The sequence below is a fragment of the Arachis hypogaea genome, chromosome 20, assembly GCF_003086295.3.
Source record: "Arachis hypogaea cultivar Tifrunner chromosome 20, arahy.Tifrunner.gnm2.J5K5, whole genome shotgun sequence".
In the NCBI taxonomy this organism is placed as follows: domain Eukaryota; kingdom Viridiplantae; phylum Streptophyta; class Magnoliopsida; order Fabales; family Fabaceae; genus Arachis; species Arachis hypogaea.
Genome location: NC_092055.1, coordinates 11,420,067 through 11,434,248, shown reverse-complemented (window position 1 = coordinate 11,434,248; position 14,182 = coordinate 11,420,067). Strand labels below are relative to the sequence as shown.

Genomic DNA, 14,182 nt, shown 5'->3' with positions numbered 1-14,182 from the left:
CGTGTGACAAATATAAGCACACAAGAAAAAAAATTGAAAATCAAGAAGGAATTTTATAACTTGAAACATTAGCTTTTACTTGACGAAGTAGAGGCATATTACAGCACTTATTCACTTAAATCTTGCTAACCTACAAGATTTTGTTATAATACAATAGCTATACTTTCTATTGATAGGAAGAAAGGGGTACAAACAGTATTCTAAAAGGTTTCAACTTTCAAGTCTAAACCTCATTGTTGTACACAACTTAAAATGGTGGATAGTATATAAAGTATAAACATCTTTTTCTTAGCAACACCATTATCATGTTCTTTTGATAATCACGTGAAAGATGATAATCCAATCATTCTCCAAATTAGCTTAACAGAAAGATCATAATTCCAAATGAAGTTCAAAAACAATACATTAGAAGTTTACAAAGTCAATTAGCTCCCCCGAAATGTTGAGAACCATACATCAATTCAGCAGTGAGTAGTCCAGCTTAAGCTAAAAATGAACAACAAAAGTCTCTTTTGACAAATACAAAAATGAAAAATAAAAAGTGTAGACTAGTGCACAAGACTCACCCACTTAATGGGAGAGTAAGTCCATAACCTTATTCAGGCAAATAAAGAGCCTATTTCTAAGATTTGAACTCATAAGGCAACAACCTTGCCAGTGAAACAAGGTTCATCACCCTCTTCCTATATTATGAATGCATCAAGAAACAATGATAGCCTTTTATAAGCTTTATTCTATTCGTACCTTCTCATGGTTCATGTATCTCAAGCGGCAAATCTCATCAAAAAAATCATCAGCACTGGTGTGGCAGCTCTTCATTTGAAGAATCTTTATAACCATGGTCCTCAAATTTTTCCCATACTTCAACAAGGATTCAAGAGTACTGATTTTCTGTTCAGCATTTAGTGGTGATCTTACAGTGATTACAGCCTCCTCCAAACATGGGATGGCAAACCCAGGATCAACCTGCAAAATGAATCAATATCAGCATTAGATAAGATTTCTAAGAGCACACTTAATCAGAAGAGTAATATTTAGCCTATTATGAATTTACATGTTTCAGACTGTTCCTCTGGCACAGAGCTGCGAACATAGCTCCATGGATATCAAACTTCCGCAGCTTTGGATGGCTATTGAAAAATTCAACAAAATCAATCTCTGGAAAGGGTTGCAGAGCCTCAAAGTCCCCTGTGAATTCAACCTTCATAAAAAGATGCTTCACCTCACTTGCCAATTTCAGCATTTTACATATTGCATCCCAGCACCACTGGACTCCCCGCATTGACAGGAACTCCAGAACATTGAGGTTTCCGAAATCTATCATGTATACCCTCCCTGGAAACAATTAACATGAGATGAAAGAAATATAAGAACAAGAAAACACAGCCAATAAAAAAAACTATATGTACAAGAATCACTTAATATTGAAGATTACCCGAACTGTTGGAAATTGAAAGCTTCTTCAAATGCCCGGTTTCAGGGACCCTGATCCAACTACAGCCTTGTACCTCAAGGGATTCAATTTTCGGAGAGATAAGAGAAAGTGAACAGTTTCCCAAACCATAAAAATCAAGCTTACACTCCTCTAAATATGGCAGCTCAATTGAAATTGATCTAACCCCCTCACATCCAAGCAACAGCAACCGTTTAAGATAAGGACATGCTTGAAGCACCACAGTCAATACAGGATCCTCCAATCTTGCACCAATTATTTCAAGGGTGCTAAGATTTTGGAAGACATCCCATTTTGGCGAATTTATCATTAAAACACCCCACAATTTTAGAGACACCAAATTCTTTGCTGCCCCAATGCAGTCCAACTTTGATGGACTTTCACGTGATGCCTGGTTATCAGTAAGGTTGTCCATTCGAAGCTCAAGCTGAGTGAGTGATTGACCTACAAGAGACAGCCATGAAGCAAGGCCTGAAGGGGAGAAAGGGCTATATACCACTAACTCTTCTAATTTTACAACAGTTGATACCATTCTCTGCACAATGTTGTCCGGAATTTCACCACTAGAAGGGTTATCAAATGAGTTGCGAGGAAAATAGAGAGTTCTGACATAAGTTGTTGCATCTTTCCATCGCTTAGAAACACAGTTACAAGCTGCCACATCACGAGCATTACTGATGTGGGACAAGATGTATTGAAGTAGGGCATCGGGGAGAGATTCCATGGCTGAGGACAATAATCATAGAGGTAATGAGCAATATGAAATAGACAGATTCAAGTAAAGAATATAATTGAACATAGGGAAAACTGCCATCACTAAAACCTCAAAATACATGACTAAACTAAGCAAAGAATTTTGCTTCCCACCTTTACTATCACAATCTCCTTCGAGTTGACCCTTGTTGCTTCAACTCACCTCTGAAAACTTCACTCTTTTTACTCAAACAATAGATTTTGCAACTTTAGATTATACTAACACTATCAACATGTGAGAAATAAGAGAACTATCATATTCAATAAACTTGCTCAAAAAATTGAAATCTCAGCTAGCAATGCATACATTTCTAGAGTAACTATAAAGGCCCAGTTAAGATTTAAATATTTCATGACAATTCAAAACAGAAATGAAACCGAATCTGAGAAATTCAAGTAAATGCAGTAACAGAACCCACTCATAACTCAAACCATAAACATCCAAAACAAAAAAAAAGTTCAATTTTATTCCTCTTAGTTGAGCGTAGAATGTGACGGGAAAAACTTACACATAATGAGATCCGAAAAGAGTGAGGAAAGAAAAAGCTTTGGCAATTAACGCTGAATGAAGATCTGGGTATGGGTCTTCGTTACCCCTTGCCTGTGCTGTGCCAAAGATTCTCTCCTTCTCTCTCTTTCTCTCTCACTCTCACTCTATATTGCAATACCAAGAGGGACATAATAATATAGGGAGCTCATAGGAACAGTGTTTTTCTTGTATTGCAAAAAAAAAAAAAAGAACGAAGAAGAGAGAAATTTTTTGGATTTTTTTTTTTAAATTTTCTGGAAAGTTTGTGTTGTTTTGTTAGTTGTCTGTTTGGCTCAAGTTGAAAATTTTTGGAGAATGAGGGTTGCGCCTCAAAATTAAAATTTGCCCGCTTTCATTTTCGCTATTTCAAATATTTTTTGACCGTTCAAACAGGCAGGCCAAGGCTCCAACATATAAAACCATATAATATATATAGTTATATACATAATCCTATACATGTGAGTTACTTGCCATGCTTAAACACACACCCACCCACATTATTATTAAGTAACATTTTATATATCCATCACTGTTAGTTAAGTAGATGAAGTTATACCATTGTATTTGAACTTGATATCTTTATCATGAAGAGTGATTCTTAAAAAACTTTAGCACTGTATGTAAGCGTGTTACTATGCATTCAACAATTAATTAATTAAATTCTAGTAAGAATAATTCTCCACATACAAGGATTTTTCCATACAAGTCTTTATAAATTATTTATATTCATGTGCTTCAAACTGTTATTGCACGTTCTTCACTGCACGATTCTTCTTCTTCTTTTTGCTGTATGTTCTTCTTCCTCCTCCTCCTCCTCCTCCTCTTATTCTTCTCTTTCGTTATCGTCGTCACCAAGAAGAAGAAGAAGGAAGAGGAGGAGGAACGCAAAGCACGCTATAAAAATCGTTGAGTAGCGCGCGTGTGTTTGCCCCACTTTATATGACTTGTAAACTCAAATAACTTGTATATATAGTACTACTCTTCTAGTAAATGAGATATATCACGTTTAGAGATTTAAATTGATTTATCGCCGTGGTAACATTAGTAACAATGTGGAGCAAGCACGTTGCAAAAATAGAGGCAAGCTTTGTTTTAAGCACTCCTTGACAACAGCTGCTTAGCTTGCAAATTGCATTTTTTTTTTTCGGCATTAGAAAAATCTTTATCACCAGCTAAGGAAGCCTTTTTTTTGTTTTCATAAAATTATTTAGAAGTTGTTTAATTATGTTAATAGTGGTTTATTGAACGAGTCATAATTATTACAATGACAAAAAACCAAATGTTATAATAATTAATTGATCATTCACCTAAACCAACCTAAATCCTTCACTTAAGAAGGTCAAAAAAAAAATTTAAACTATCATCATATGCTTCAATAGTATTGGCTATACTAACATGGATCTGTGGTCACAAAAACATAGTCGCTTTGAATGCATCTATTAATTAATGGCACATTTCCAAGCTGTCTTGTTTTCCTGAATCCATAGCTTAGTTGATAAGATATTAAATCAAATTAAATAATATAGTATACATCAAGTATCAAGATTTGACAACCACTTATTTTGTCTCAGACTCAGAGTCTCCACTTAATACAACAAACTTACAAGGGGTGGATCATGGATGTACTCATAAGTCATAATTTCAGATTTTTTTTTAATACACCAAGAGTGCTCAAAGTAAAATGGTTTTAACTGTTTGAGACTTTAAGTCAACTTGAATAGCAACACTGCAGCAGAAAATTACTGTAAGTTTCAACTTGTATATATTTTCAACTAGTTGAGTCATAGAATAGAAGTGCTGAGAATACATCATTTTCACACAGGAACCCGGTAAGATGGATCCACCATTTTCAGGATGAACAAGTTTCCTTTGTCACCTCTTGATACTCTGTTATTTTGAATTATGATAATAATTAATCAAGTAAGCAAGCATCACAATGAATATTTAATTTCTACTCTATAATATAACAACTTAACAAGTCATATATATAGGTAGCTAAAATTGAGATGAAGCTAAAGAAAAAGTTCCAATGGGTTTAATTTCATTGCTTTTTCCGAGTGGGATACAAAGTAAATGTGACTAGAATAAAATGTGGCAACTCACCTAAGTTCTTCATCTAAATATGTAATTTCCAATTCACCACGGGCTCTTCCAGGTGCTTTCACAGGTATCTGCACATTTTTTATTATAACTCTCACAAGATTAAGGAGGTCAAGTAATAATTTGCTATGAAATTTTGAAGAAGCCTGATAAAATGATATGAAGAACTAACATTGCAAAATATAATTTAAGTCATAATTTGTCGAACGAAAAATGTTTGGTAACAAAAAAATATTAGACAAAAACAGTCAGAACTTACCTTATTTAGCATTCATTAAATTAATGAATGCTAAATAAGATAAGTTATAGCTGTTTTTTTGGTCTCCCTAGCATTACCGTTTATCGAAACACTGAATAAAACTTACCAAGCCTAAGATTTTGAATGTATCAAATTGTACAGCTACTTTCCTTGCATTTAGAGGTGTTAGATTTGCTGTCACCTACACAGTTTAAAATGCTGATTTCATTTACATGTGAAATACAATTTAATTATCTGAATTTTGTAATAATAATGGGTACGCGCCTGGTTGAAGAATGGCCAAGACTCCATGTTTTGAGCCCTAAGGGTATCCACATTGATTGCTTGATAATTTGTAACTGATCTCAAAAGCTTTGGTCTCTGTCATTCAATATATGATATTAACGAAAGCATACAGAAAATGAAAAGGCTAATCAATTATTTATCAATGACATAGAAATAGTAGTATTGGTTTACCTTGGTTTGCAAGATTGACTGAGAGGTAGTGTATATAAGCTCCCATTTGCCATCAAGTAGATTAGATTTCAGGGGCTCCTTTGTAGGATTTACTGCTTCAAGTTTCCGTGCAATCTATTTAGATGGAAATAAATCCCAACAATCAACAATGAACATGCACGTGAACAACTTACATCAAAATTTCCTCACAAATATACCAAAGAATAATGCATATATAATTTACATATTTGTAAATATGAAAAAAAGTTCATGAAACCACTTTAAGTTTTTGAAATAAGTAATTTTATGATATGGTATAAAAACTTGTAAAAAATATATAAAATTTAAGCAAACCAAATCAAAAAAAGCTTTGAGTGCAATGGATATGGTAGATTAGAGTTTAAACTCTATCCTAATTGAATCCGTACATCTTAAATCTCTTTCTATCCAACCCAACTTGAATAAAACAAATTTATTTTCAATAAATTACAATATTTAGTGTTTTCAAATTTTATAATATCAAATATTATTTATGTATTATTAGCAAATTAAATTATTAGGTCAGTGACACTAAATACTTGAAAAACTTGGATTCAACCCTACCTATGGTATCATAAACTTTTTGAAGTAAGTAATTAATGAGTAGGAAATGTAGCTCCATAACAATTTTTTATGAATTATGGATTTCACTTGCGCTTATTACTCGTATTCTTCTCTGGAATCATAAAATCCGCATCCAAAAACTAAACACTGTTGATAAAAAATAAATAAAGTTGAAGGAGATAGTAGAAGATTAGGAAATGAAACCTGATCAACAGTTTGCTGGTCATCGGGGGTGGCATCAGCACCTCGATCAAGAGGTGCAATGGCCTGAAGTAGCTCTTGCTTGATGGTGTTGGCATCTTTGCCGCCTTTCTTCAAGAAAGCAGGGAAGAATGAGACTTGAGCTCTCCATTTCTCAGTCTGAGGAGTGGTGGCGGTTCTGATGATGATAGGGAAGTTACAAGAAGAAGAAGAGAAATGCGGTGGATGAAGAAAGAGTAGTTTGGGAGAGGAGGAGTGATGTGTGGTGTGGAGAGGTGGAAGGTGGTGATGGTGTGCGCCCAAGGAGGGAGAGGATAAGGCCATTTTTCATGTTCATCTGCCTTTTCCTTTTCCTTTTCCTTTTCATTTTCCTGCTAAATTTTCTTCTCAAAAAATAAATACAGATTAATGGCACATTTGTATTTATTGATCAAAATAAAAAAATATAAATATCAAAATGAATATAGATACTTTATACATATTAAAATTTATTTAAATAAAATTAAATTTAATTAGAGAATTAATTATTTATTAATTAATATTAGTTAAAATGTTATTTTTAATTCATATTAATATTTATATAAACGTCTAAAATTGTATATCAAAACATTCAAAATTTTATTAAGAAAAATTCAAAAAGAAAAAATTAAAATTAGAGAAATAATATGTATTTAAAATTGAAATTAAGTCTTAATAAATTTAAATAAACAAAAATATGACTAAAAAGTATTTTTTAATGTATTATTAGTATAAAATAATTCTATATATATTTAATTACATAATAACAAACATTTGTAACATTAATTATATAAAATATTATTAATAAATTAAAATTAAATTTTGTTAAAAAATTAAATTAAACTTGATTATAAAATATAATTTTAAATTTAACACACTAAAATATGTTACACCATCATATAATCACGTGTATTTTTTAAATAATTATTTATGCAATTAATATCAAAAATAATTATTTTTAATAATATAAAATTATATAATTAGATGCACATTTAAAATTATTTTACACTACAATAATACTCTATATCCATATAAAAAATACATCCAAGTTATCCAAGTAATATTGGTCACCCTTACTCGTTTGTCATACATGCGCTACATATAACGTGCTGCAACAACCTTCCTCTCTACTCGCATGTTCTTCTTCTTCTCTGCTCGCGTTCTTCCTTATTGATCTGCATTGCCTTCATCGTTTTCTCCTCTGGTTGGGTTCATCTTCTCATTTTCTTCTTTCGATCTGATTATGTTGCATTTATCTTCTTCCTATTCCTCTTCATTTTCTTCTTCGATATGCACTTCTGAATCAAAACAATGAATAACTCAACTTCAAATCAGTTGAATGAGAGTGATTTGGATTATTCTTCTGAAACGAATCGAACTGATGAAGTTTGGATTGTTCAATTTTGAATCGAATTGAATGGAATGGAATGCAATTGCTAATTTGAATTGAATTGAATTGAATGGACGGAGGTGTACTGAATTGAATTGATAATCTGTAAATTGTAGGAACTCAGTACTATATAATTGTTTCACCATGAGTATTGTGTTCGGTTCATTATGCAGAAAGCTGTTTGAATTTGATTTTATATAATGGATTATGTTTCATTCACTCAGTACTATACAATTGTTTCACTATGAGTACGCGTTCGATTCATTATATAGAAAAGCTGTTCGAATTTAATTTTATATAATGGATTATGTTTCGTTCACTGAGTACTATACAATTGTTTCACCATGAGTACTGTGTTCATTATACAGAAAGCTGTTTGAATTTGATTTTATATAATGGATTATGTTTCGCTCACTCAGTATTATACAATTGTTTCACCATGAGTACGTGTTCGGTTCATTATGCAGAAAGATGTTCAAATTTGAATTTATATAATGGATAATGTTCCATTCATTTAGTACTATACAATTGTTTCACCATAATAACATATTCGGTTCATTTCTGTTCTACACAATTCAAAACTCTTCCTCCTCACCTTCTACTGCTTCTTCACCAGAGAAAAAATGAGGAAAAGGCAATAACAACAAAAGAATGATGATAAGGAGAAAATATGTGAAGAAGAAAGAACATGAAAAAGAAGGAGGAGAATGAGGAGGAAGAGGAACGCAAAGAAAAAGGCAAAGAAGAAGACGCTCCCTGCGTAAATGAGCGTGAGAAGAAGAAGAAGCGCGGGAAAAGAAGAAGAAGAAGAGCAGAGAGAAAAGAAAAAGAGAAGAAGCGTTGGATAAGAGCAGTTTTATGTGTATTGAATGCATGTCTTTTACATTTCATTTAATGGTATTGAATTTTTTTAATGTTGGGCCAACTTGAATGAACTTGTATACAAAATTACATGAATGTATAGAATGACGCGTCCCGTCATTTTAGGTACGGGACACAATTTAGTGCTCCACAATTGTTTGGAATATTAAAACTCCTCTTAGAAAGTTAGGAATAAGTTACCGTTTTGTAGTTTAAATAATACTTTTTTTTTGGTAATAGTTTAAATAATGGTTGGGCTTGTTACAATAAAGATAAGGATGGATGCTCATTGATGGTGGATCTGATTTCCTATACTGAAAGGAGTAAATTCCCATGACAGCACAATTAATATAGTTTGAAAGGTTGAATTTATTTGCCTATAAAAGCATAAACGAGGCAAATAGTTTTTACACACAGTAACAATAAACAAATGCAATTCTCTCTCTCTTTACTTTTAATACTTCTTTCTATCTTTATATATATATATATATATATATATATATATATATATATATATATATATACACATTACAACATATAATATTATTATTATATATATAAATCATTATTGAACTAATTATATTAATACTAAAGTCTTCTATTTATACATCTTTATTTTATATTTAATATATCTTTTATTTATTTTACAACAGGGCTAACATTATTTTTTGGTTTTTACTTGGACCTGTTTTAGGTTTCTTTTATTTTTAAATTGCTATTGGATTTTTACAAAATTATAATAGAAACAAAAATTAAAAACCTCTTAACAAAAAAAAAATTAAAAAGTTTAAAAAGTTAAAAAGACAAAATACTTCTTTATAGTGAATTTTTTAAAAAAGTATAATATGTTTTAATTAATTGCAAAAAGATAAAATTTTTTTAGGAATTAAAGTTGTTTTTTTCCAAAGATACATAGATTCAAACCTACAACCTCTTATATGAGCACGAAAAGATTATACCATTTGAGATATAACTGATTGACAAGATTAGGGTTGTTTGATTTTTAAAAAATAAAATAAAATATGTTTGAATGTAAAATAGATAAAATTATTCCTGTTGAAGATTTAGTTTAAACTTTTAAAATATCCATTTAAAGTTTAATTAAAAAGACAAAAATATATTTTTAATATTAATGTTGTTTAAATATATTTAAATTTAAAAATTTGAATTTAATATTAAAAAATTAAAATATCATGTTTAAGATAAATTTTAAAAAGACCAAAATTTTTTTAGTATTAATGTTATTTAATAAAAATTAAAATGTTAATTTTTTTTTGTCAAAGCCAGTCACCCAGTCCAACACAAACAGAGACCCGAAAACTCCACTCCACCCAACGCCTAATACCATCTCCTTCGTCACTGCAGTTCGTGCACCCTTGAAGCATGATTGGGATCGGTAGAAAAGTTTTGATGCCGTTTGTTCTCCAACGCTCTGGTTCCGCAGTCATCTCTGCTCCTCCTTGGTCACATGTAATCTTTCCTCTGTAATGGATTCAAGCCTTCCAGATTCTAGTGATTGGTGACACTTGCTCCACCTCGGTTTCAAGAGGTTCACTCTCAGGCGTATGGGTCTTGCCTTCGGCCGACGCCGCCGCTTGTCTTCTGTGGTTCTGTGTTGATTCTCCGATGCTACTTGATCTCCGTCCGCAAAGGCTTTAAGTTCCTAACGTTTTAAAATTGGCTCAATATTGTCCTACCATTAGGGATCTATTAACAAAATTGGTGGTGGGACAAAATTGAGACGATTTTGAAACGTTGGAAACTTAAATAAGACGAAAATGCTGGGAACAAAAACGATACATAAAAATAAATTTTAATTTTATCTTTCAATAATATCAATTTTTTAGGTACATCGTTATTTAATTATTTTTTAACCACATCCAAGTAAATTAAACTTAATAACATTACTTTTATTCTAAATAAATTTAATTTTTTTTATAATTTTACTCTTACATATTTTTACTCATCATGAAATTTTTATAAAATGACTAGTATGTAAACTTGCGAAAAAGAAAAAAAATTGATACATATACAATAAAGTATAAATTGTACTTTTTGTCTCTAACGTGTCAAAATTCTTTAACGTTTAAAAGTAAAAATCTTTAAAAGTAAAATTATAAAAAAAAATTTTATTTATAATGAAAGTAATGTAATTAAGTGTAATTTACTTAAATGTGATTAAAAAATAATTGAATAACTATGTACCGTAAAAAATTGATATTATTGAAGGATAAAATTAAAATTTATTTCTATGTATTATTTTTGTCTCCAATGTTTTCGTTCAATTTACATCCCTAACATTTTAAAATCGTTTTAATTTTATCTCGTCGTCAATTCTATTAACATATTCCTAACGGCAGGACAACATTGAGCCAATTTTAAAACGTCAGGGACTTAAATAGGACAATTTAAACATTAGGGATAATTTTGAGACTTATCCCAAACGTTGAGGACAAAAATAATACTTTACTCTTTAAATAATTAAAGTTGTTTTTATTAAATTTAAAAAATAAAAATTTGAATTTGAATTTTTTTTGGATAACCAAAACACGGAAATGTGAAGTTGAATTTAATTAATTGAACCAAATATATTATTTAATATTAAATTTAAATATTAAGATGTTCTTTTGGGATTAGATTACTTACCTGAGTTAGAAAGTAAAATTTTAAATTTTAATTTAAAACAATAAAATAGGAACAAATATTTATTTTTTTAAAATTGAATAAATATAATTAATTATATAAATATAATAATACGAATACGTTTATTTTTATCAAATTAAATTAAGTTACTAGTTAAATTATATTTATTTAAATTTTAATTTAAAAATTTTATAATTTAAAATTTTAAATTATGTGAATAAAATTAGATTAAATAAAAATAAAAATATACCAGTACGATTTAGATCATACTGTAATGAGTTTATGAAATTCTAAAATAAAATAAATCTTAAAAGATAAAAATAAAAAAATGTTATGGAAAAAAATAAAATTTTTTATTTTATTTCAGTAAAATAATTAACATTAATAAAATACTAAAATTAAAAAAAAACGTTGCTTAATAAGTACAGATGAGAGATTAATATTTTATGATTATTTTATAATTTTTATTTAAAAGTATAATTTTAAGTTAGTGTTAATTTTTTAAATATTAATTTTTAAAAAAAATATAATTTTTTAGTATTAATTGTTTAACAATGTTATCAATATACAATAAAAACGAGATAAGTCTCAAAGTGGTCCCTGAAGTTACTGTCGAGCCTCATAGTGATCCCTGAAGTTAAAAATTACTCATATTCATCCCTGAAATTACACTACGGAACTCAGACTTGTCCTTCCGGCCAATTTCGTCCAGCTGGCGCAACCGGAAAGCTAACTTGGACTCGTTGGTGACACGCTGTCAGCACAACAGTTAGCTGACGTGGTGACGTAAACTGTTTTGACTCAATTTGGTCCCTAAATTGAGGTTAAAAACCCTAACCCCCAATTGACTCTCTTCTCCTATTTTCTCCATCGCACACTCTCTTCTCCTCTCTTCTCCATCGCACCAGAGGTAACTCTCCTCTACAGTGTCTTCTCTATCTTCGAAAACTACACGTTATGGCTAGCGCGAGCAACGCAGCTGGGAGCTCCAACAACCCACGATCATTTGAAAGCATCATGAGAAGAATGAATAAAAACAGAGATGTGCGTCTGCCAGAATGGTGTGGGTGCGGGTCGAGACTAGTGTTGCGATGGTCAGCGACGGATTCTAATCCAGGGAAACCGTTCGTGGGTTGCCCAAACTACAATGTAAGTGTTTGATGCTGTTGTTTGCTGTAATTCTGGATGTAAACTTGGTTGATTTACTTTCCTGGGTGCAGACTACAGGTAAGAGGTGGTGTGGGTTGTTTCTGTTGGTGGATTAAATTCTGGAAGAAGATGCGGTAACATGTGATTGTAGAACAAGCTCTTCAAATGACAACAAAAAATGGAGGATGAAGATTAGATTCTAAAGTTAGAGTTCTCAAAATGGGGAGAATTTTGCTGTTTACATGTATGCTGCTGCTACTGATTACAATTGTTGTGCTTGTCTTAAGGTTGGATAGGCAATATAGTTAATTGTATTTAGCAAAAAAAAATGTGACATGAGATATGCATATGTTGTTCTGTTCATGTATTTGTACCTGTCCTTTTGGTTGAAAAAAATGCAGATTAAACTGTTTGACATGACTGTGTAAGAATAATTTGGAATTTGAATAAACAAGAGGTTATATGTAAATAATTGTTCTTGCACTACTAATGGATTCATCTAATGGAATTAATCTTAATTGCATATCAGAGACCAAGAAAAAAAAAATCTGCCACAGCTCAATTCAAGGGAGTCATAATCCATATTCATATATTCATAATGCAGAAAACATATTTAAAATAGGCATTACAGAGTTAGGGCAATATTCAACAAGTATATCAAAGTTCTCAACATATTGAGAACACAAGTTTTGAACACTAAAATCTCCAACACTGGTTTCAAAATTCAGAAAGCACGCTGCTTCATCAAAATAGATAAATAAAATAGTCTTCTCCTAAACGTAATAATCCTAGTCTTCATTTTTTGTTTCTGCGTGGTCTGAATCTAAGGTTGGGAACAAACTTCATGAAGTTAGCAAACCTTGTAACGCTCTCCTGTGATGCACCTTGCATAGAATGAGACGGATGATTTGTTGCGGGTTAACTGGTTGCTGGTTGGGTGGTTGCTGCTTGATTGTTGTTTTCTGGAGTTGCCTTTTCTTGTTTGGAGGACTTCCTTTTGGGACGGAGTTTTGGTGGCCTCACAGGAGAAGGCAAAACCTATTAGTAAAGACATGTAAAATAGTTAGTAAAAGTGCATAAGAACATGCACATAATAAAATGAATGTCATCTAATTTTTTGAACCTATTGAGAGTCATCGGTTTGTGACAAGGATGGTTGACTGAGTTCAAGCTGAATTTTGGTGGACAAGGGTGGCTTCACCACCATTAGCAGCAAGGGGTTGGGCAGCAACAGCCTCTGCAGTAACAGCAGCATCCTCATTAGCAGCTCTAGAGTTACATAAGTGACATCAGAATGGTCCCTTCAGTTTTATAAGTGACATCAAAATGGTCCCTATTCTTTACATACAAATCAGTTCATTATATACACAGCAGTTCATCAAGCATTAGTCCATCTACTAAGTAAAGCAGTAGTTCATTATATACACGGCAGTTCATTATATAAGCAGTGATCCAACTACCCTGTAATGAGTATCTTCTCACTTATTCTATTATCACAGCAGCCAATACTAATTATACAACAACAAATAAATTTCTAAAACATACCTTCTGCTTATCTGATACGAAACAGAGCTTGTTTTGCTTATAATCTCCCAAGTCTTCATGAAGTAATTCCAAGAACCACCTCCAGTTTTTAGTATTTTCAACAAGGACAATTACATATGCAATCACGTACATATGATTCTCTGCATATCTAATATGAAACAGAGCTTGTTTTGCTTATAATCACATTCTTCGTTGTCATTTGAAGAGCTTGTTCTACCATCACATGTTACCGCATCTTCTTCC

The 14,182-nt window shown here is 31.4% G+C and overlaps 2 protein-coding genes across 4 annotated transcripts; both read right to left on the bottom strand.

The window, feature by feature from the left end:
• Positions 1-378: 378 nt before the first annotated feature.
• Positions 379-2,947, bottom strand: LOC112783220 (F-box protein At1g10780). Of its 2 annotated transcripts, XM_072229303.1 has the most exons (5): positions 2,716-2,851; positions 2,321-2,371; positions 1,436-2,179; positions 1,055-1,335; positions 379-966 (listed from the first exon to the last, which is right to left on the bottom strand). In XM_072229303.1, exons 3-5 carry the CDS (start codon positions 2,175-2,177, stop codon positions 730-732), a joined length of 1,260 nt encoding a protein of 419 aa, XP_072085404.1. In that variant the 5' UTR covers positions 2,178-2,179; positions 2,321-2,371; positions 2,716-2,851; the 3' UTR covers positions 379-729. The 2 variants fall into 2 exon arrangements, with proteins under 2 accessions (XP_072085404.1, XP_025681827.1); XM_025826042.3 differs by lacking the exon at positions 2,321-2,371 and having other exon boundaries at positions 2,716-2,947.
• A 1,276-nt stretch (positions 2,948-4,223) lies between these two features.
• LOC112783221 (probable plastid-lipid-associated protein 4, chloroplastic) lies at positions 4,224-6,740 on the bottom strand. 2 transcript variants are annotated; one of them, XM_025826045.2, is made up of 7 exons: positions 6,337-6,740; positions 5,551-5,664; positions 5,359-5,454; positions 5,201-5,275; positions 4,839-4,906; positions 4,543-4,622; positions 4,224-4,461 (listed from the first exon to the last, which is right to left on the bottom strand). In XM_025826045.2, the coding sequence occupies exons 1-6, from the start codon at positions 6,655-6,657 to the stop codon at positions 4,550-4,552; spliced, it is 747 nt and encodes a 248-aa protein (XP_025681830.1). In that variant the 5' UTR covers positions 6,658-6,740; the 3' UTR covers positions 4,224-4,461; positions 4,543-4,549. The 2 variants fall into 2 exon arrangements, with proteins under 2 accessions (XP_025681830.1, XP_025681829.1); XM_025826044.2 differs by having other exon boundaries at positions 4,224-4,622.
• Between the last annotated feature and the right edge of the window lie 7,442 nt (positions 6,741-14,182).

Coding starts and splice junctions, on each gene's coding strand:
- LOC112783221 (XM_025826044.2), bottom strand. CDS start 6,657: ATGGCCTTATCCTCTCCCTCCTTGGGCGCACACCATCACCACCTTCCA. Junction 5,665..6,336: donor ACCAGCAAACTGTTGATCAG/GTTTCATTTCCT, acceptor CCATCTAAATAG/ATTGCACGGAAACTTGAAGC. Junction 4,907..5,200: donor CATTCAAAATCTTAGGCTTG/GTAAGTTTTATT, acceptor AAAAATGTGCAG/ATACCTGTGAAAGCACCTGG.
- LOC112783220 (XM_025826042.3), bottom strand. Junction 1,336..1,435: donor TTCAATTTCCAACAGTTCGG/GTAATCTTCAAT, acceptor AATTGTTTCCAG/GGAGGGTATACATGATAGAT. Junction 967..1,054: donor AGAGGAACAGTCTGAAACAT/GTAAATTCATAA, acceptor TTCATTTTGCAG/GTTGATCCTGGGTTTGCCAT.